Below are 23,281 nucleotides of genomic sequence, written 5' to 3' on the forward strand. Positions count from 1 at the left end.
AATGAGACCACACCATTGGCTCTAAATTCAGTGTAATAAATTGGATGGTCAGCAGCTTATGTGAATCTAAAAAGCTCATGTTGTGTGCTTCTGTGCATCCAACATTTCAACTAGATGGCATTATGAATCTACATAGGAAAATTGAGTGCAATAATCAAAATAATAAAAATGTTAGATATAGCTCACAATAATTTTAAAGTAACAACACTAGACACATTTTGCAATAAATGTAATGAACTGAATGGTGGGTAAGAAAGTAAATTAATTAAATGTCCTCATTTGCACTGTCAAATTGCAGGTATGTGCCAAATGTAATGATCTTTACAACTCTACAATAGTTTTTTTCAATATTAACACACCCAAACAAAATGCTAATCAGACTATCCTTGATCGGGACTTTGCTGGCTTTACCTTGCACTAAATATTCTTCCCTTAGCATGTATCTATACAGTGTAAATGGCTCAATTGTAATCATGTATTGACTTTCTGCTAACTGGATAGCACGTAAAAAAAAAGCTTTTCACTGTAACTCGGTACGCGTGACAAAAAACTAAACTAAACGAACTAAACTGAAACATGTGAAAGGCGCATTCATCACTCTGGCTTTTCTTTATTTCCATTTTCAGTTTATTAATAAACTGCTATGAAACAGCAACAGTATCAGTACAAGCTTTAAATAATTGTGCAAGTGTTGCAGAATATCCTCGGCTGGGTATTATCATTGAATATGGAAAGTCGCCCACTCTTTAATCCATGATTCACAATTCATCATCTCAGTTTAGAGCAGAACAGCTTCTCCTTCAGACACATAACTTTAAAACAGCATGCAGATGGACAGACATCGAGGGGGCTTTCATATTTTGTTGCTAATGGCCTAAATCTTGCTGTTAAAAGGTCTGCATTCATCTAACCAACTACCAGCATTTAATCATTTAAATGCAAGCAAGTTCAGAACTCTAATACCTGCATTAAATTAAAGAAGCTCTGAATATACCGAGACATTCCAACTAGCAAATCTATCAGTATGCTGTATTGAGGAATTTATATTGAGTATGAGCATGACAATGGAACATGAACTGGGCGAATCCTAAAATTGTGTTCACAGATCTTGTGCGGGTTAGATCTTGCCCAGAATACATGCTCCAATTCCTTTCAATTAAGCTTTTATAGTTGTGAGGAAGAAAGGTAAATTAATCACTTGCGATAGAGGACATTCAGAAGAATTACAAACTGCAAAATACTTTGACAGATGGCGAAGTTGGGACTCGGGGCACTGTCACCCATCAAAAGATTCTGAGCTGTTTTGTAAAAGATTGTTTCTGGTCTGCCCACATGACCTCACTACTTGCTGGAAGATTCTATCACATAGTAGGACCAAAGCAATCGAGATGAGGATGTTCTCAGCAAGGAAGTTTGGCCATAATTTATTAGATATAAAAGTAATAGGAGAAGAATTAGGCCATTTGGCCCATCAAATCTATGCCACCATTCAATCATGGCTGATCTATCTCTCCCTCCTAACCCTATTCCCCTACCTTCTCCCCAAAACCCATGACACTCGTACTAATCAAGAATCTATCAATCTCTGCCTTTAAAATATCCTTTTAAGGATATTTTTAAGGATACCCTCCATAGCATTCTGTGGCAAAGAATTCCACAGATTCACCACCCTCTGACTAAATAAATTCCTCATCTCCCTCCTAAAAGAACATCCTTTAATTCTGAGGCTATGACCTCTAGTCCTAAACTTTCCCACTAGTGGAAACATCCTCTCCACATCCACTACATCCAAGCCCAAATCTAAATTAAGTGGCAAACAATGTGGAATTTGAGTGGCGACTCCAGGCAGCTCAACACACTCAGCAAAAACTCCAGCTATTTTCAAGAACTGGACAAACATTTATAGTTTACAATTGGCTTGAAGAAATAAAAATTTCATGATAAAAAAATAAAAATAAACCACTGAAAATTTACAAAAGTTAAACATGTGACCCTCTGATAGAAACAATGACTATAAACCGAAATAATTGGAAGATATTTCATACATTCTAAAGACTTACAGGTATGTAGGTTAATTGGCTGGGTAAATGTAAAAAAAAAAATTGTCCCTAGTGGGTGTAGGATAGTGTTAATGTACGGGGATCGCTGGGCGGCACGGACTTGGAGGGCCGAAAAGGCCTGTTTCCGGCTGTATATATATGATATGATATGATATATGATATTTCTAACAGATCTCCAATAGATTAGTTACTAATTTTAACCTGGCGTTAATTTCATAATCAAAATGTCACGTTTATTGTGGTAATACAAGTCAGTGATTTAACATTATTGTCGTGTCATAATTCCCATCCACCAACTCTCATACATTTAGTTGTATTACCTGGGTGCTCCCAACAGTCGGAATCTATTACATTTTATAGTTTTCTGCTATTCAAGACCTGTATACAGACCAAACTGGTTTTCTGTATCACCATCCTCCTTACATAAAATAATACAGTAAAACTCCAATCATCCGGCACACTCAGGTGACATTAGAGCATGGAAACCTGGTGAGTGGGAAAGGGAGTATGGAAACCAGGGAGCATGGAAAGGGATGGGAACTAACGAGTGCTAAACCGTCAAGATTTCCAAACAGTCAGAATGCCATTATTAGAATTTTATGCCCACTGTCTTTTGGAAGAATATGAGATGATCTTCTTGAAACACATTGGTGTGATCACACCTGATGAAATTATGCAATTTTAGTCTTCTTGCTCAAGAAAAGATATACTAGCCATAGCAGGAATGCAATGAAGATTTGCCAGACTGATTCCTGGAATGGTAGGACTGTCAGGTGAGGTGAGGCAAAGGTCAAGTCAAGATTTCACTGAAATGCACAAAATTCCGCCATGGATTTTTGTGGTAGAGAGCTTTTACACAAGACAAAAGGACCAAAGTGAGAGATTTTTATTTTTACTCAAAAGGTAGTGGTAGTGAAATTATTGGAAAAAAATATGAATCAGAAGATTAATCTATACTTTGAAGGGTAAGGAATGACTGGGATAGTCAGTACAAATTTGTTGGTGGGAAATGCTATCTAATTAATTTCATGGCTTTTTTTGAAGAACTAATTAAATATATTGATGAGTCAGTGCAGCTGATGTAGTTTATATTGACTTCAGTAAGGCCTTTGACATGTTCCCATGTACATCAGCACACATTGAACAAATAAATATGGCTTAAAGGCTGAATCCTGATTGTTAAATACATTCAAAAGGAAAATCAATGTCATAATGGTAGAAGGAACCACACTGGTATATTGGATAGAGAAATTTTCAATTGAACTAATTTTGAATGTGCACAGAGTGAATAAGTCACGACTCACATAAAGATCAAAGACCCCAACATCAATTCGCATTCTTTCATCTTCAAAACTATTTTACAAAGTGCATAGCAAGTTTATCGAGCAAAATAAAAACATAACAACCTGAAACAAGTACACATCGAGAAAGAAGCAAATGTAGCCACATAATATAGTCAGAGTTATACAGCAAGGAAACAGACCCTTCTGCCCAACTCAAACATACCAACCCAGATGACCCATCTAAGCTAGTCCCATTTGCCCACACTTGGCCCATATTCCTTTAAACCTTTCCTATCCATGTACCTGTCCAAATGTCTTTTAAATGCCTCCTCTAGCAGTTCGGTCCATGTACATACCACCCTCTGTCCCGCTGAGTTACTCCAGCTTTTTGTGTCGATCTTCGGTTTAAACCAGCATCTTCAGTTCCTTCTTACACACATCTTCGTTCCAGATGTTCGCCACCCTCTCTATAAAACACCTACCCCTCAAATCTTTAAATTTTTCTCCTCTCACCTTCTGAATGAAAGAAATTGTCTTTTCTCCTCTCACCCTCTGAGTGAAAGAAATTGTCCCTCAGGTTGCTATTAAATCGCTTCCCTCTCATCTTAAACAAAGTCCTCTGGTTCTTGATTCCCCTACCCGGGGTAAAATACAGCGCATTCACCCAATCCACTCCCCTCATGGTTTTACACACCTCTATAATATCACCCTGTTTCCTGCGCTTCAAGCCTGCTCAACCTTTCCCTTTTGCTCAAGCCTTCGTCTTGACAACATCTTTGCAAATTATCTCTACACTATAACTAGCTTATGCCAAATCTGTGAAGAGCACTTATAAATTACTCAGTTTATAACACACGGCCAGTGGTAGCATCTGCTGGTTTTAGCATTAGTAATGTCAACAGTTACAACTTGCGAACCACAGAAGATAGCTTCCGTGTAAACCATGGAAGGGAGTTTTGTGCTATCCAATTTTGTCAACATTCCTGAAGGGAAGCCTGAAAATACGATAATTAAATCTACCCAGAAATACCAGAAAGCCACCAGATAAAGGAATTAATATAAACCCCAGTAAGAATTTATCTCACTCACCATTTTGATTGGAGACTGTGTCAGGTCCGATTCCGAAACTGGCATATCATCACTCTCCATGACATAAATGCCTTTGCGCGACAATGCTTGAATGACGGGTTGGTGACCCCGCAACGCAGCCACCTGATCCCCTTTTAAAATGAGGCTGCACACACGACAGTAAAGGTCACTGGACAGCAGCAGCTTGATGACGGGTGGTTTAATGTGTTCTTGTTCATATTGGTCTGTGTAGAAAGCATCCCTTAAATCCTCAGGAATATTATCTGCAATGAGCCACAGAAGGAATTAGAGGAAAGTATTGATTTACAGCAACAATCACATCCATGTTTAACCAAAAAATTAATTTGACATTCCCCTCCTGTCTGGAATGAACTGTCTATCCAATAGAAAAGTCACATGCCTATAACTTGATAAATACTGAAATTTGTAAAACCATATATTACAATCACATTAGAGCAAACAGATTTAAATAATTTAGAAACCTTAGTTCTCAATTAGCCTTAATCCATAAAATACTTCATCATATTTCTTATGTCACAACAGAAAATCATGGAAACATATAGCATAGACTTTGGCCCTTTTAGCCCACCTCATGCATGCCAATTGCGAAGCCTGTCGACGCTAATCCCATTTGCCCAAATTAGTCCTGCATCCAATTTTACGCTTTTCTTAACCAAGTATCTGTGTAAACACCTTCTAAACATTGTAATTGTATGTCTTCATCATCTCCTCTGGCAGTTCGTTCCAGATAGACACAAAAAACTGGAGTAACTCAGCGGGACAGGCAGCATCTCTGGAGAGAAGGAATGGGTGACGTTTTGGGTCGAGTCCCTTCTTCAGACCTCGACCCGAAACGTCACCCATTCCTTCTCTCCAGAGATGCTGTCTGTCCCGCTGAGTTACTCCAGCTTTTTGTGTCGATCTTTGGTTTAAACCAGCATCTTCGGTTCCTTCTTACACACATCTTCGTTCCAGATGTTCGCCACCCTCTCTATAAAACATCTACCCCTCAAATCTTTAAAATTTTCTCCTCTCACCTTAAACCTGCACCAGCTAGCTCCAGACTATTTCTCCTGCCTTACAGGTGACAGTTACATTAAACCTTCAATGTGACTAACAACTTCCATGTCTCAAAATATTTCAAGACATCAAAACAACAGTATCAGAGGTACCAGGACACAAGTGGGAGAAGAGTACAATGTGTAGGCAAATAGGGGCCTGAAATTCTGAGCACAGTAAAAACCACAATGGACCAGAAAGCATAAGCTAGGATTCAGGATACAAGACAACAGCAAAGGAGAAATTTGAGGTCCACAAATAGGAATGACAGAAGCCAAAGATTTCAAAATGCACAACCAATTTGCAGTGGCAGAGTGCCAGAGACTTGGGTTCGATCCTGACCTCGGGTGCTGCCTATGTGGATTTTGCATGTTCTCTCTGGACTGCGTGAGTTTCCTCCGAGTGCTTTGGTTTCCTCCAACATCCCAAGACCTAGCGTTTGCGGGTTCATTGGCCTCTTTAAATTGCCCCTATTGTGTAGTGCGTGAATGAGAAAGTGGGATAACATAGAACCAGTGTGAACAGGTGGTCGATGGTCAGCTTGTACTCGGTGAGCCGAAGGGCCCGTTTCCATGCTGTATCTTTCAATCAATCAATATTCCTGCAGGATTTATTATGAAAATGGATACATAAATAGAGATTTAGATTAGTCATAGATACAAAAACATATTAGTCGGTTGCTGATAAAACAGGGTATGGTATGTAAATTAGGAATGAGGTAGAGATGAAGGTTGGTGATATTTTTCTTGGAATTGTCGTGTATTGATTGACTTAAACATAAAACAAGATTCACTGATTCAAGTTCAGCTTGTCTGTGCAGTTAGAAAGAGGAATGGAAACAGTGACTAAGAAGTAATGTGAACAAGGTTTTAGGTTTAGGTTTATTCTTGTCACATGTACCGATGTACAATGAAAAACTTTGTTTTGCATACGATTCAATCAGATCAGATAATACTGTACACAAATACAATCAAATCAGTCAAGTACAATAGGGGTAGAGCAAAGGGGGAGATACAAAGTGCAGAATATGTTTCTCAGCACTAACGCATCAGTTACATTTACAGGTAGAAAAGAGGTTTAAAAGACTAAAGCAATTGTATTGGATGATAGTAGATCCTTCACTGGGAAGCGCATGTAATGAGTCGCATGCTCTGATGCCATAAGATTTTGCCTTGAAGATTTTAATATACCCAAGTCAGTTACACAATTATGGATACAGAAAATCATACTATGCCCTCAAAGGGTGACATGAGAAAGATAAACAAGGGGACAGTTTTGGCATTATGGCTTAAATTAATTATTTCATTTTCTTTACTAACCCAAGCAATGCTTAAAATATGTTTAAAATAAAATAAATTAACCCATTGTTACTTAACTTGTTTACTTTGAAGCATGATATCAGCTTCTTTCCAATCCATGGATTTCTCTGCAGCATCAAGTAAAATTCTCAAATCTATCCCCAGTTAGGATGTCCCACCAGGGATTTTGCCATTTAGCATTCATTTTTCTGACTTTCTCTCCATTACATCAATGTAACAATTATAAAAAAACAGATATACACCATCCAGTTCAACTGTTCCATGCTAACATCTATGCAAGAGAAAAGACAGAGTATATGGCACCTTTCATGCCTTCAGGTTCTCCCAAACTATTTTACTGCTGACAAAAGTTTTTAGAAGTGTAATCATTGCTATAACAGAGGGATCAGAGTAGTCAATTTATCCATAGCAAGCTTTTGCACACAGCAGAACCACAGAGGTCAGATGATCTACTTTTGGAAGGTTGACTGAGAATACAGATGGGTCACGACATTGGTGGCAACAATGACACAGCAAAATGGAACTTATAACATCCACCTCGCATTTACAATCTCATCCAAAATATGATATCACCAAAGTGCATCAACTCCTCATCACTGTATTGTGTCAAGCTAGACCTTTGCACTCAATCTCTAAAGAAGAAATTGAACCAATCTTCTAATTTGGAAGTAACACGATTACTGCACATGGGAAGAGCAGTACCTCATATTCCGCTGGATAGCTAAGAACCCAATGGCATGAATATTGAATTCTCCAATTTCAGGTAAACACCTCACATCTAATCTACCCAGTTCTCTCCCACGCACACCTTTCTTTTCACCCCCTCCGCCTCGTCACCCTGTTTTACTCCTTCACCTACACGTTTCCCACTCCTCTCTACCCTTGGCCCTCTATTTTCCTCCCCCTTACACCCAGCCCTTTCCCATCCACCAATTATCTCTTCTACATTTCACTTCCCATCTTCCTTCTTTATTAGATTCCACCCCATGCACCCTTTGGTATTCTCCACTTATCACCTCCAACCTTGATTACCATCTCCACCCATCTCTCCCCATCTGAATTCACCTATCACTTGCAATGAAATGCAGCACAGAGGTTGCCTGTGGAGTCAGCAAAACATTAATTGTTGCCGGAAGTTACATAAAGAAAGGCAGTGAAAATTATAATTCTTGTTTTGAGATCTTCACTGCACTGTCAAATCTGCCTCTACTGAACCTGTACCTGTCAAATTGTCATCTGACAAACCCATACCAGTGCCAGCTGCCTCTTCAACCAACACATCTACCTCCGTTTTCAACAACACCTAAAACATTTGTCTGTTCATTCTCACACCACCTTCTTTTGCAGAAACTTTTGTCAACCTCTCTTTGCCTTATAATGGTAATTTTATTTATTTAAATAAAATCAACACTTTGATTTTGATATGGCTTATTTTCTTAAATTTCAGTTTACTAAAAATCTTAACATTAGATACCAAACTGATTTCTCTCCCTCTCTCTTCCCTTCCCTCCACCCCCCACTCCCGCTATTGGAAAATCTACATCCATCTTAACATATTTTCACATGACAAAGGGTTCCTAAGGAATGTAAGGAACCCTACTTTAATCTGAGATCTAAACAAACCTACTGAGTTGATCAATCTAAACTGATGTGGCCATTCATTAAAGGTCAACATGACATGACAGCGAGAAATTTACTTCTATGTGGACATAAAATAGTCAAGCTCTTGGTTTACTAATCTTCCAACAATATTTACCTTGATGTGCATTTCTAGGTGCATGTAGGAGTATGTGCTGCATTTCAGAAGTTAGTATTGAAAGCACCCAGTACTGTTTATATCTTTAGCCTGTTTGTAGGTATTTGTGAACGTTTATTGAAAATTACAAATCTATTTTTCAACAGTAAAATAAATTTCATCATTCCCATTGCCTGAAACGGATCTATTATATCAACTTTGGAAGTAGTTAGATTATTTAAGAATTCAAAAATATATGAACAATGAAATAAGATTTTGTTGTAACATTTTCTGACTGACATTGAGGATTTTGTGACAGCTGTGGAATGCAGTGAATTGGGCATATAACATACTATGGTTGGATTCTTACAAGATCTCTAGTATTGTTAAATGAGTTTAATAATTTTTCAAGATATTTACTAACCTTTCCTTTGGGAAGGTCACAAAACCGCTAAGCAGCTCATTTAAATACTACAAAAAAAAAATTTGCTCAAATTGCATTCACTTTTGAGGCTGCTTTCTTCAGTAATGGAATAGAAACAATCATAGAACCACACAGTCGGCCCTGACAACTATCATGCCATTCTTCCCAGAATCCTTTTCTGTAGGGATCCATCACTTAAAATTGACAGATGGTGGAGGATTTACTAAACTGAAATTATAGATATGATTCTATGCTTGATTACTGGTATTCCTTTCAGACTTCCTCACAATACTTTAGGCCATACAGCCCAACCAATCTATGCATGCCTCCAGAAAATCCCCATCCATGCTATTTCCATAACCAGTTTGCTCCCACAGGCAACCCAAAACCCTTCTACCATCCACCTCCACTAAGGGTAATTTACAGTTGCCAATTAACATACCAATCATACAAAAAAGACAAAAAAGACATACACCTTTGTGCTGACACTAATTAACTTACTATTAAAAATAACCCATAATAACTTTTTCGTTAGTTTAAAGATAGAGCGAAAACATGCCTTTCAGCCCACCGAGTCCGTGCCGACTAGTGGCCCCCATACACCAGCACTCTCTTACACACTAGCGACAATTTACAATCTTTACCAAAGCCAATTAACCTATAAACCTGTATGTCTTTGGAGTGTGGAACGAAACTGGAGCACCCGGGGAAAATCCACGCGGTCACAGGGAGAACATATAAACTCCGTGCACACAGCACCTGTAGTCAGGCACCAACTCTACGGTTGCACCACTGTGCCGCCCCCGAATACCGCCTGTGATTCAAGTTTCCCCCATGTAAACGAGTATAGAAAAATTATACATTTTGTACCTCTCTAATATTTTTCAATCCCCCTGTTGCTTCAACTTATCTGATTTCAATCCTGGCTGACCAGCTAATCAGAACAGAATCATGGCCTATCCTTCCTTTGTCGCCCTGACATCAGTCTGAAGAAGGGTCTCGACCCGAAACGTCACCCATTCCTTCTCTCCCGAGATGCTGCCTGACCTGCTGAGTTACTCCAGCATTTTGTGAATAAATCGATTTGTACCAGCATCTGCAGTTATTTTCTTATACAGAATCATGGCATCCAGGTCCCATGAACCAATTACCCGCATTAGACTACGCTTTAATATTGCTTCCATGGGTTGGGACAACTGGTGACAAAGATTTTACTGGGTGATTGGGACCTGCATATTCTAGGCGCCACATTTTATGGCAATAAAGAGGTAGAAATTATATTCTACAAAAGTGTTAACTCATGAGCCATTTTTCACCACCCCTTAGAAACATAGAAAATAGGTGCAAGAGGAAGCTATTTGGCCTTTCGAGCCAGCACTGCCATTCATTGTGATCAGGGCTGATCATCCACAATCAATAACCCGTGCCTGCCTTCTCCTCATATCCCTTGATTTCACTAGCCCATTGTTGTGAGAAATTAATAAAAAATGATTCTCAGACTTATTGTTTGGTTTAGTAAAAAAAATCTTTCATTATTTTTTATACTGTTTTAAACACTTTTTACAGAAAGTAGATACAAACATGTTTTGGTTATTAATATGCTTTTATTTGGATTTATAATCTATATACTAAAACTCTCGTTTGTTATCTTGTTTGTGACTGAACTTCAGCCAAAACGGTACACGATAGCGTGACAATTTTAGGCCCATCTTACTCACCGTTGTCACTTTAGTGATAATGCAAGTAATATTATTGAAATCGGTGTTATATTTTTTAAGTTATTCACATTTTAAAGTTTAAAAGGAGGGGAGGGGAGGAGGGTGGTGGGAGTGGGGGGGGGAAGGGAGGTTGAGGAGAGAAGGGGGGAGGACAGGTGCTGCACCAATGCAGGAGAGGTTTGGGCCTAACGGGTCCACTTTGTCTAGTATTTACTAAAAATGGTGCTGCTGAATAAATCTTACGAGCAGGTCACAATTTATAAATATCCACATTGCTTTTCTATATTATAAAGTTAAATTCAACAACTGGACTCTTTACCTCAGTTTTAAAACATTTCAATTCATTCTAGAAATTTCCAAATGAAGGCGGTAAACGAGGATATAATTTATTCTATTTTGGTTCAACTATAATTATAACTGAATCTTTTATGGAAATATACACATCATTAGAAAGAGCCACACAAGACACCATACTCTTATTTTTGGTCATTTTCATCAAAACAGACTTTTAAGTCACAAATAATTTTGTTTCAGCTCACTAGCTTAAACAGTAAACAAGATATAATTGCTGTTCTTTTCTACATTACTTTAATTCTATTTAATGGACATCCATGATTTCAATGATTTCCCCCGCCCCACATTAATATGAAAGCAAGAATTATTTGTTGCACTTTTTGAATTTAAGAACAAAAAGCAAATTGGAAAGTTAGCTTTTTAGAAAGCATACTATGATTTTTTTTCTAACCAATATTTAACTGTGCTTTGGTGGTCTACAGAAAAATATGATACACATTTTAAAATGGGATGCACAACTGTCCTAAATGCATTCACAATATAAATTCAAATCTTTAGTTCAATTTTTAGCTGGCAAAGGCCTACACAATGACATAATGATAGTAGGTTGAAATTAGGCAAAGGTTTCCTTGCTCATATTTGGACTAATGCATGGGGTCTTGAATCACTCTTGAAGACAGAATTTGCTCAAGGATTGTGATGGAAGAATCTGGTACATTGTGAGTAAGGCATAATTTTGTAAGTACAAATGTGTTTGCCAGTTACTTCAATAGTCTATGGCATAACCGACACCAGACCCTAATGTTTGTATGGGAGACATTTGCTAGGTTGACAGGGTTGGAAGTGATTTTTTGTTGTGTTCAAACTCAGCGCCTAGGTTAATGCCAGATGGTCCACCCAGTTTTATTCCTTCTCAGTTTAAACATAATTGTAGTTTCACAACAGTAAGATAAAAGAGCGCATGCCAGTGACATATTAAGCCAAGCAAGGGGGGGTTGACAGGACACAAGAACACAAAGAACTGACTGGGACTTCAATGCACTCCAAGCTTGAGGGAAGTGAAAATACCACGAAGAAGAAAATTAATAATCTCCAACTATATCAATTAAAATAAATCTTAAATGTGAAGTGAAACACAATCTTATTGACAAGTGGAAAGTGTCAATAATAATCTACATGTCCTTTGCATCAGTGTTTGTCATTAAGAAAGATGTTGCTAGGAAGTGCGCAAAAATCTTGAACTGCTTAAAAAGGATAAAGTATAATTATTACAAATAAAAGGATAATACATTAAAGGTGACCTAAACGCCAAATTTGAAAGGACACAAGTGTCTTGGGGAAATTATATTTCACAGTGAAAAATATCATTGTTTTTAACCAATTTCATTCTTTATGACTAGTTGGTATGGTAAATTGCAACAAGCAGCAAATGTAGCATTTGGACTTTAAGAACATTATACAATGGACAGAAAATACTGGAAACACTCTGCCGGCCAGGCAGAATCTGTGCGAAGTGAAGAGTTCACACTTCGGATCAAACATTTTAACTGAGCTTGAAAAATGAGAAAACAGGTTAGCTTTAAGTTGCGGAAAGGGACAAGGGTGACTCGGACAAAGATATTATCTCTGATTGCCCTCAATGTTTATCAAGCCATCCAGCTAATAGGTTAATGAGGAAAGTTAGAGAGGGAAACAAACAAAGAGACACATTTAAAGCTATGAAAAGGTCAGGGCTATTGATAAAATTAAACCAAAAAGAATGCTGGAAACGCCCGGCAGATTGGGCAGACCAGTTCTGCTACACAATTAAACATCTGTAGTATCAACTAATTTTTCTTTCTCCACATACATTCCTGATCTGATGAGTATTGAGCTTTCCTGTGTTTACATATCTAACTTATGGGTGTTGACGATGATTTTTATGACCTTTAATAAAATGATTATTATCTGTTTCTCTTTAGATGCTGAGTGACCCTCTGAGTATTTCCACCAGTTTGCTGATTTTCATTTATATAATGGACATGTTTTTTAAAGAGTTGATCAAGGGGAGGAGATCCAGAATGGTACTAATTTGGATTCAGAAATGGAAGATGTGAAACAAGGAATAGAAATTAAATGCTGTTTTATCAGAAGGTTTTATAATATAGTCATAGAGCACGGAAAGACCCTTCAACCCAACCAGCCCATGCCTACCAAGATGTTCCATTTACCTAGTCCCACAACCTAATTGGGCTAAAATCCTTCTAAAACCTTCCTATCCATGTATCTCTCCAAATGTCTTTTAAATGTTGTTATAGTACCTGCTTCAACTGTCTACTCTGGCAATGTGTTCCATATACCCAACCCTCTGTGTGAAAAAGTTGCTTTTCAGGTCCCTGCTATTTCTTTCCCCTCTCACTGTAAACCTATGTACTCTATATTTTGATTCTGGATAAAAGACTATTTATTTATTCCCCTCAATTTTATATACCGCTATAAAATTATCCTTTAGTCTTGTGCACTCCAAGGAATAAAGTCCTCTCCCTAGAGCTCAGGCCCTCGAGTTCTGGCAACATCCTCATAAATTTTCCTGCACTCTTTCCTGCTTAACAACATCTTTCCTATAGCAGGGTGCCCAAAGCTGAACACAATACTCCAAATGTATCCTCACCAATGACTTTTACAACTGTAATGTAACATTCCAACTTCTATACTCAACAACCTGATTAATGAAGGCCAATGTATCGAAAGCCTTCGTGACCACCCTATCTATCTGTGACGCCACTTTCAGAAAATATGCATCTTCACTCCCGTTGCTCTACAATGCTACCCAGGGCCCTACCAATCACTGTGAAGGTACTGTCCTGCTTTGACGTCCCAAAATGCACACAAATATATTCAATCAGTTTTATTGTGAGGCTGAAAATAAAAGTACAAAGAGGGAAAGTAAATCTGAGGATTCGGGGTCACTCAAAGCGCAAACTGATTGGTTGATAAAAAGGGGAGGGGGAAGGCGGGAGTTGACAGATGGAGCGCAAATTATGCAAAGTATTAATATTTGGAATAATGGCAAGGCAAATGTGAAATATTAAGAATTTCAGGAGTGTAAGGAATGAGCAAGGCTGGCAAGTTCTCCTGTCATTTAAAGCATCATCTTTTTAAATGAACCTAAATCTCTCTACCTTCCTTCAAAATGTATTTTTAAAGTTGCCCCTGTGATGAGCCTGTAGGTTAAGCTCATTTTTGTTTTGTCAGTGCCCCTGCGAAGACCAATTCACTATAATTAAAAGGCGCCAGTGTAAATAAATTGAAAAAAGGACACAAAGTGTTGGGAGTAACAGCAGGTCAGGCAGCATCTCTGGAGAACATGATAAGGTGATGTTTTAGGTTGAGACCCTTCTTCAGTCTGAAGGGTCTCCCCAACCCAAAATGTCACCCGTCTCTGTACTCTAGAGATGCTGCCTGACCTGCTGAGTTACTCCAACACTTTGTCTCCTTTTGTTTATTAACCAGCATCTGCAGTTCTTTGTTTCTATATAAACTGCGTTTAGTCTAGCTTATTACTGTCACCTGTACTGAAGTACAGGGAAAACCTTTTGATGATGATAATGACGAAGAAAAACCCATTAAATAACCCAAATACATGTATTGCGGTAATGAATGAAGTTGTGAATTTATGGAAAACCATAGCAAAACTGTATTTGGGAGTTCCGGGTTATAGTTAAGACAGAGGAAGAGAGGAAAGAAAGGACATCTCAGATGTCCTAGAATGGGAAGTCACCATGGGAGCAGATGCGGTGGAGACAGAGGAATTGAGAGTAGGGAACAGCTTCTTTGCAAAAGGCAGTGTGGGAGGGAGCGGAGTCCAGATAACTGCGGGAGTTGGTAGGTTTTATAAAACACATCTGTCGGTAGTCTGTCCCCTGTGATGGAGATAGAGAGGACAAGAAAGAGGAAAGAGGTGTCATCGATAGTCCAGATGAATGAAGGCATGGTGAAAGTTTGTGATGATGTTCATGAAATCCACAACTTTTGCAGGGGTGCAAGAGCAGCCCTGGTGCAGTTGTCGATGTAGTGAAGAAAGAGTTAGGGGACGAGGCCAGAGGCGATGAGATCAGAAACAGTTTGGGCGATGGTGGCCTGGTATTCGTCTGTGGGGTTATGGTCAAGATACAGGTATATCGAGGAGTCCGAGAACTGACACCAGCTTAACATGGTTGAGGTCAGCCTGCCAGAGTACAACAGCACTTCCCTTGTTGGTGGGTTTAATACAATGTTGGGATCGTTGCTAAATGAGCGGAGGGCTGTGTGTTCAGAGGGGGTGAGATTGGAGTATTTGAGGGCAGTAAAGAAGTTAATACAGTTGATGTTGTACCGACAGTTGGAAATAAAAAGGTCCAGAGAAGGTAAGGGGGCAGGCATGGGGGTGAGGTGGGGCGGGGTTCAAGAGGAGGGAATGTTGGATACGAGAAAAAGGGTTGTCACTGGGAGGCGAGGACTCCTTCCCAGAAAAAGGCTCAGAGGCGTGGCAATGGGAGAAAAGCTCTACATCATACTGGACCCGGAACCAAGCCAAGATCCTTTAATTAGTATTATACTGATGCCATCACTCAACAGCATTATCATACCTCCTTTTCCTTGCTACTCATCTCTCTAATTGTCAAACATTCTGGAATATTCACAGCCACATTTCTGCTCTATAGCAATTGGAGCATACCCAATTACAACTATTTATGTCATCAATTCATACACATTATTGTGAATGCATAATGCTTAGGTTTTAGTGCCTTTTAACAAATTTCCGTGCTGTGAACCCTATTGCTGCTTGACTTTGTTTGCACTGCTTACTTATTCTGCTTACTACCTTTCTAACTTTCATTTCATCTGTGTTTCCCTCTCTCCTGACTCACTCTTAATTTCCATTCCCCAGCTAACTTCTCCCACACCATTGCCAGAAATGCCAGTCATATAGATCTGGTCATGTTACCTGGTCAAACCCATCTGTCTTTGACAGTTTACAAGTCTCAGATCTCTAAAGTCCTCCCTCCTGCATTACTTCTCCAGCCAAGCATTATTTGCTCACTGCCCTTACTTCTGCACTTGTTACCTGGATCACTGGAAACAATAGACTGAGATTCTGTTTTGTCCCATTTACTAGCTCCTGAAAATCTGCTCACAGGATCCCATTCCTCTTTCTACCTATGTGAACTGTAATTGGCTCTTCACTCTCTCCCTTCAGTCTGCTCTGCATGCATTCGTTAACGCTGGTACCAAAGAGGCCACAAACCATACTGGAGTCACGCTGATAATCTCAGAAGTCTTAGAAATCGAGTACCAGAGGAAATATTCATGAAATTAGAACCACTGCAACAGATTAGTTGCATTCAGGTTTATTTTTGCCAAATAAAAGTGTATAAAATATGTAAAAGCGATTCATGTTATTAAGGTCATTCAGGTAATGGAATTTCATCCTTATAGAAGTCGCATATTGATACCCAAAAATTTGAGGTACAAAATAAATTCACTCTCATGGAATTTATGTGAATAAAAATAAACATTTTTTTCCCAATTCCATTTCCCTAATAGAAGTAGATGATGCGGCTTCTCATTATGGAAAATTGCATCATGGGCGGTGTTCAGGGAACGTAAATGCATACCCTACATAATGCATGGATTGCCTGTTCATACAAGGGCAGCCTACAGTGTTGCTACCATCTTTTGTGTCCGTTACATAATTAGAAGGAAACTAATACAGTAAAACACTAAAAAAGTAAAACCGTTTTCATTAACTGCCTACAAGTTTTAAGCTGTTGTATTAATGGCGACATAGTTCATCATTATTCTGTCATGATGCATGGTCACTCTCAAGGATAAAAGACTGAGGTTATGAACAGTGATATATACTTGTATTCCATTTTACGCACATTTTAAATTATAGTCATTACCTCTTTTCCCTGTCCAACATAGCTAACAAAGCAAAACAACTATTTTGAATACTGATGGAAATTAATAATTTTAGTTTAGAACATAACCTTTTTTGATACATATCTTTACACAAGAGGCCAGAACAATTGACATTTTGTTCTGGAGCTACACTTAAAATACAAGTCACCTGTATCAAATTCAATTCACCACACTTTCAAAGACCATCAGCAGCGAAGAAGGGTCTCGACCCAAAATGTCACCCTATCCAAATGTCTCTAGAGATGCTGCCTGACCCGCTGAGTTACTCCAGCATTTTGTGTCCACCTAGTATTTCCAAAATATGTCATTCTATTGTAGAATTCTCCAAGTAAAAAGTTTTGCAACAAAATAACTCATGATCTTTTCAATGAGTAAAATGTCAATATTGCAGCGATCCCATTATAATTTTAAGGATTCAGGAAACCAACAGTAGATATGTTTGTATCTATTCATAGGATGTGTGAGGCATTGGCCTGCCAGTAATTACTACTGAAGAAGGTTACTCTTAAAGCATACGGAGTCAGCGTATAAGACATTAGTGATACATAGGTGAAACTCTGGCAGATTTCCATCCCAAAGAACATTACATCAAACAGGTAGTTTTTCATTTTGACTTTTCCTGATGTCAGGCCACATTGTGGTAATTTAATTAGGCTCTTTAATTGCCCCCAGTATTTCACAAATGGGAGAATTTGAGGGAGAATAGGTCACAGTGAAATTTTGTGTGGGAATGAAAATGTTCTGTGAGCTGCCAGAGGCCATGGGCTGAATGGTCTTCACTGTCATAAGAAAAAAATGGGAAAATCACCACCATTAAAAATGCAAGGAAAGCACTGGAAAACACTAATTTAAAGAGGAACATAATTTAAAAGTGCAGGTTAAACTGGACTCGAGATATGCATATACATTATCTGATGTAATTTATTTCTTTTTAATTATTCAAAGAAGTGAGCATCCCTAGCAATTGTCCATACCTAATTTGCATCACACATCTGCTTGCTGAGATTATTTTTTTAAAGTCTTCCATAATATTGTGGATCTCGTCACGCGAGGATCAGTCAGGGCAAAGACACCACAGAATGACACAAGGTAGTTGCAAGAGCTCTTCATTTTATTTGAAATATAGCAGGCAGAGTTACGGGAAATCTTTTAATGTTAACTGTGTTATATACATGCCAGCTCTGAGGATTGCACTGAAGCATTTAAAGAAATTAAGAACCTGGATAATCACAAATGAAAAATGAACTGATGGATATGTCGTTGGGGTTAAATAATGGTGGAGGGACATTTCGGTGAAATGTAACAAAGTCAGTTTAGCTGAATGTCCTTCTTTATGATGTAAATTCTCTACAATTTACCATAGTTCAGTCTACAGCTTGTGAATCCAATACCATGATCATTAGTCTTCTATCCCCATTCTTGCACTCATGTAAAGCAGTACGAGTGATGTGTATACATGCTCTCTGATGAGAAAATCAGTCCAGCCCTCATCACATTGGTTGTAGTTTTGCCTACTGGCTAGTCCCACAGCATCTAAATATTTCACATTTTTCGTACATTCCTCATATCCAAATCAAAGGAGACATGTAGACCTGTTTTGGTATGTTCTATCTCACCTAAGAGTTAATAGTTAAATTGGAAAGTATTTTCCTTTCAAGATGAAAACAGAACCAGAACTCCACCACAAAAGATAAAGTCTAGTCAAGAGCCAAGCAGTAAAAATAAGCATTATGAGTTCAAAAATGTATCGTTTCTAATCAATCAAAAATCTAAACACGATTCACGTGGATACCACAGCCAAACGAATCCCCACATGTCATTGTCGCAATAAATGAATCTGAGATTCCTGCTACTTTACAATGAGCCTCTCCAATTCTTTCGAAGAAATATTTGCCCAAAATAATTTATCTTATAGTCTGCCACAAGCAAATTTAAACAAAGAAATCAGCAAATATGTTAATCATTGGCAGCTCATGAACTTGCATTTCTTTTCTACAGTAATAAATCAGGATAGAGAGATGTAATTATGGAGATGATTTTTAGTGTTACCTATTCCGTAGGCTTTGGAGAAGATCCAGGCCAGGTTGGCGGCGATTTTGGCCCTGGAGGAGTCGTACAGCTCCAGCGGGACAACCTCGGCGCAGTCCGAGTCCAGCGGCTCCGGCATCTTCCTGCGGCTGCTGCCATCTCCAGACGCACCGCAGCCGCCGAAATCTACATCCACATCCACCATCGTCGCCAGTCAGATAATCAAACAATTCTTTTAAGGCGTAATCTTCCACAAAAAAAACGAATAAAGATCCCCAGTACAATCGCCCTCCTCAGCAGAATCGCCGCATTAATTCTCCTCGCTCGGTGACCGCCTACCTGAGGACGCGGCCTACAACGTGACACCCCAATGAATGGGAGTTTATTTTTAATTTTTTTTTTTTAAATGGCAGAGGCTGCGCCCAGGAAAAGTCGGATCGATCGTGTCATGGTGGTCGAAGAGGCGTCCTTTTTGCTGTGTATGTGTGAGAGTATGTTTGCGCCCCCTTCCTTGGGCCGACCGGCCGTTCCCTCCTCTCCTTCAGCTCGTCCGTCGACGCCGCCGCGGCCGTTGGAGACGCGCGCCCGCTGTGCGCGGGTTGAACGTGCACGCGCCCCGCCGCCGCCCCCACAGTGCGCGGGTTGGACGGGCACGCGCGCCCCTCGCGCCCCTCCCCCCCCTCCAACCGTCGGCGTCGCTGCGTTCCCGCCGCGCGTGCGCGACGCGGAAGGGCGTGTCCACGCCCCGCCCAGCACCGGCCGCGCGCGCGCGCGCAACGCGCCACCAAGGTAACATTCTCTCCGGGGCGGGAGATTCGAATCGGATGATTTGCAGCTTTTCATTTTCCAAGGTTTATTTCCTTGCATCTATCTAAATGCCACTTCTGCAACTGCCTCCACCACCACCCCCAGCAGCATGTTCCACAGCTCACCACTCTGTATAAAACGTGTCCCATTCTATTAAGCTGCAACTTGACGTCCTGACTTTTATTCAGTGCCCCTATCAATGAAGGCAAGCATATCGTACAGCTTCTTTACCATTCGATCTACTTGTGTTGCCACTTTCAGGGAGCTATAGACTTGGACCCCAAAATCCTTCTTTAAGCTCTTATGAAAACAAGGTTGAACGATGACCTCAGGACATATGAAATTGAAACAAGTATTTGCTTCTCATATTTGTTTCACCATTCACTCAGATCATGATTGATTCTTGACATTAATGCCACTATCTTGAAGTAATCCCATTTCCATCACTTACCTCAATATTTACAATTCAATCAATCTCTTTCTTGAGTACACCTAGATGCCGAGTCTCTACATCTCTCTTGGTAGAAAATTGCAGATTAATTAATGACTGGATGAAAAATTTGTTTCTAATTTCTGTCCTGAAAGGCTAACCCTTATTTTGAGACACTGGCTCCTGGTTTGAGATATCCCAGCAAAGGAAACATAGACTGCACTCACATCTACACTGTCAAATCACATGATTTTTTAAATGTTTTAATAAAATTACCTACACTTAAGATAGCATAGGCTCAATTTGTTTAAACTATCTTCATTCAACAAACCCACCATCTCTGGCATCAATCTAGTGAAGCTTTGCTATATTGCTTCTACCAAATGGATTCTATGTCTCTTCTATGTCTATGTGACAAATAAATTTGACTTGACTTGACTTCAATAAAAGAGGTTGGACCTAACTACAATATTCTAGATGTAATTTCACAAGGGCACTATATAATTGGAGCAAGACATTTCTACTCTGAAACATAAAAGCCATTTAAGCCCAATATTGTGTCGGAAAATAACTGCAGTTGCTGGTTCAAATCGAAGGTAGACACAAAATGCTGGAGTAACTCAGCAGGTCAGACAGCATCTCAGGAGAGAAGGAATGGGTGAAGTTTCGGGTCGAGACCCTTCTCAAGAAAACAAATTCACCCATTCCTTCTCTTTTATTAATCTTCCATTAGAGCCCAATATTCCATTTGCCACCTGATTGCTTCCTCTACTTGCATGTTAACTTTCAGTGACACATAGGAACACCCAAATTCCTCCAATAAAAATGTTTAAAATTATGTTAGAGTACTCATAAAACAGTTTTTTTCTCATTCTTAGTTCAAGACTAAGTGTCATGTCCAGAAGCAAACTACTGCAAATCTGAATGAATTAAAAATGGTAGAAATATTCAGCACGTTAGCATCTGTGAAGAGAAATACAGAGTTGGTATTTTACGTTGATGACTTCATCAGAACTGAGAAGTTTTAAATCAAACATTGGATTTAGTTTTAACTGCTCTCCAATGTATTATTCCCTTATTTTCTCAGCCCCTATACCCCCAACTTAAAACTTACATTATGAAGTTATGTTCCCAGTTCCAATGGTAGAGCATTACACCTAGAATTTTAATTCTCCCTCCAGAGATGCTGCCTGTTCTGCTGAGTATTTGTAGCAGTTTGCTCTTTTATGAGAATGGCAACTGATAGTCCTAATTAATCCTGCACATAATTTTAAAAAACTTCTTTACCTGGAGGATGATTGGAATAACAACTTTGCCACATGTGGTTAAATAGATGATTATCATTTATGCATTTTAGGGCAATTGAGATAAGTACATGAGAGAGAAGGGAATAGAAGGATATACTGAGAATGAGATGAAGTGGAGTGGGGAGGCTTCAGGGCTAAATATCACATTTCTGCACTGTTCATTTTATCTAATTGATTTCAGACCTTGTTGAATGTTATGTTTCATTAAACTGAGAGATTATAAGGCTACCATTTAAAAAAAAATTAATATCAAATATGCATTGCACTCAACGAAATCATAATCATACTTTATTAGCCAAGTATGTTTTGCAACATACGAGGAATTTCATTTGCCATACAGTCATACCAATAAAAAGCAACAGAACACACAAAATACATTTTAACATGAACATCCACCACAGTGACTCCTCCACATTCCCCACTGTGATGGAAGGCGAAAAAAAGTTCAATCTACTTCCCTTCTTTGTTTGGGGGCCTCGAGCCTTCCGTTTATGGGATGATCTTGACTCCCATAGCCGGCGGTCGGGCCCTCCTGTGTCGGGGCGATCGAGCTCCTGCATCGGGGGGGAATCTCAGCTTCCCTGCTCCAGGCGATCTGACCCTGGGTCGGGGCTACTGTGGCTTGGAGCTTCCCGACATCAGTCTCTACCCGAGACTGCGAGCCCCTCGATGTTGAAATCTGCAGTCCGCAGTTGGAGCGCTGATCCCAGGCTAAGGATCGCAGGCTCCGAAGGCAAGTCCACGTCCCCACAATGGGGCTCAAAGTCAGTCCTGAGCAAGGCCACCAGTGCCATGATGTTAGGCTGCAGAGCGACCGGAGATATGATCCGGAAAACAATTGCATCGCCGGTAAGGTAAGAGATTGAAAAATAGTTTCCCCCGGCCCCCCCCCCCCCACCCACCCCCTACATAAAACAAACCAGAGAACATTAACACAAACTTTTAAAACACACTAAAAATAACAAAAAAAGATGAAAAGCCAGACAGACCGTTGGCAAGGTTGCCATTGCTGATGGCACCGCCTGGTGGAATGAAGAACATTAGTGGGGATTTGCAGTCATATTTGTGTAAATTTTGAAAGCAAGCACTTGGACAGCACAATGGGCGTAGTTTTACGCTGCCATTGTTGTAACAGAATTGTAAAAACTTTTAGGAAAAATGAGATTATATTACTATACCCTTAGGTCTTAGGGCTAACGGAATCAAGGGATATGGGGAAAAAGCTGGAGCGGGGTACTGATTTTGGATGATCGGCCAAGATTATATTGAATGGTGTGCAACGGGTACAGGGGCGCTGGCTCAAAGGGTCGAATGGCCTGTTCCTGCACCTATTGTCTATGTTTCTACCCAACACCAAGGAAATCTGTTCTGTTATCTACCACCCAACATATTGATATGTTATAAACAGTTATTACATGGGTTTAAAATCAATCTAAACCTATAATTCGAAGTATGGCAAACTGCACAACTGCAAGACTTAAAAAAAGATCACATTCATGAACAAACGTGGTATATCCATAGCATGATTGTGGGATTGGTAAACCTCGAAAGAATATTTTGGGGTTCTGTAAATAAATGCACCTGTATTAGTGCATCAGCATTCCCAAACTTATTCCTAAGTTATGATGAAAGTTTGTAGCAGAACATCTTTAGTCTTTTAAAAATAATGCTTTGTACTATTGAATTAAGTGTCAATGGATTTAAGAAGAACTCTTTGTGTATAGTTGCACAGATTTTTCTTTTGCCCTTTATCTTTTGCCCATTTGACCGGTTTTAAAAATCACA

At 39.4% G+C, this 23,281-nt stretch overlaps 1 protein-coding gene across 6 annotated transcripts in view; it reads right to left on the reverse strand.

Moving 5' to 3' along the window:
• Window positions 1-19,538, reverse strand: part of camsap1b (calmodulin regulated spectrin-associated protein 1b) — a 61,106-nt gene extending 41,568 nt beyond the window's left edge. For all 6 annotated transcript variants that reach the window (XM_078426287.1, XM_078426286.1, XM_078426288.1 and 3 more), the window contains exons 1-2: window positions 18,974-19,538; window positions 4,433-4,695 (exon numbers count right to left, since the gene is read on the reverse strand). In XM_078426287.1, coding sequence (XP_078282413.1) covers window positions 4,433-4,695; window positions 18,974-19,157 — 447 coding nt within the window. In that variant the 5' untranslated portion in view covers window positions 19,158-19,538. The remainder of the gene's footprint in view (window positions 1-4,432; window positions 4,696-18,973) is intronic.
• Window positions 19,539-23,281: the final 3,743 nt, after the last annotated feature.

Source organism: Rhinoraja longicauda, chromosome 31, assembly GCF_053455715.1.
Source record: "Rhinoraja longicauda isolate Sanriku21f chromosome 31, sRhiLon1.1, whole genome shotgun sequence".
In the NCBI taxonomy this organism is placed as follows: Eukaryota; Metazoa; Chordata; class Chondrichthyes; order Rajiformes; family Arhynchobatidae; genus Rhinoraja; species Rhinoraja longicauda.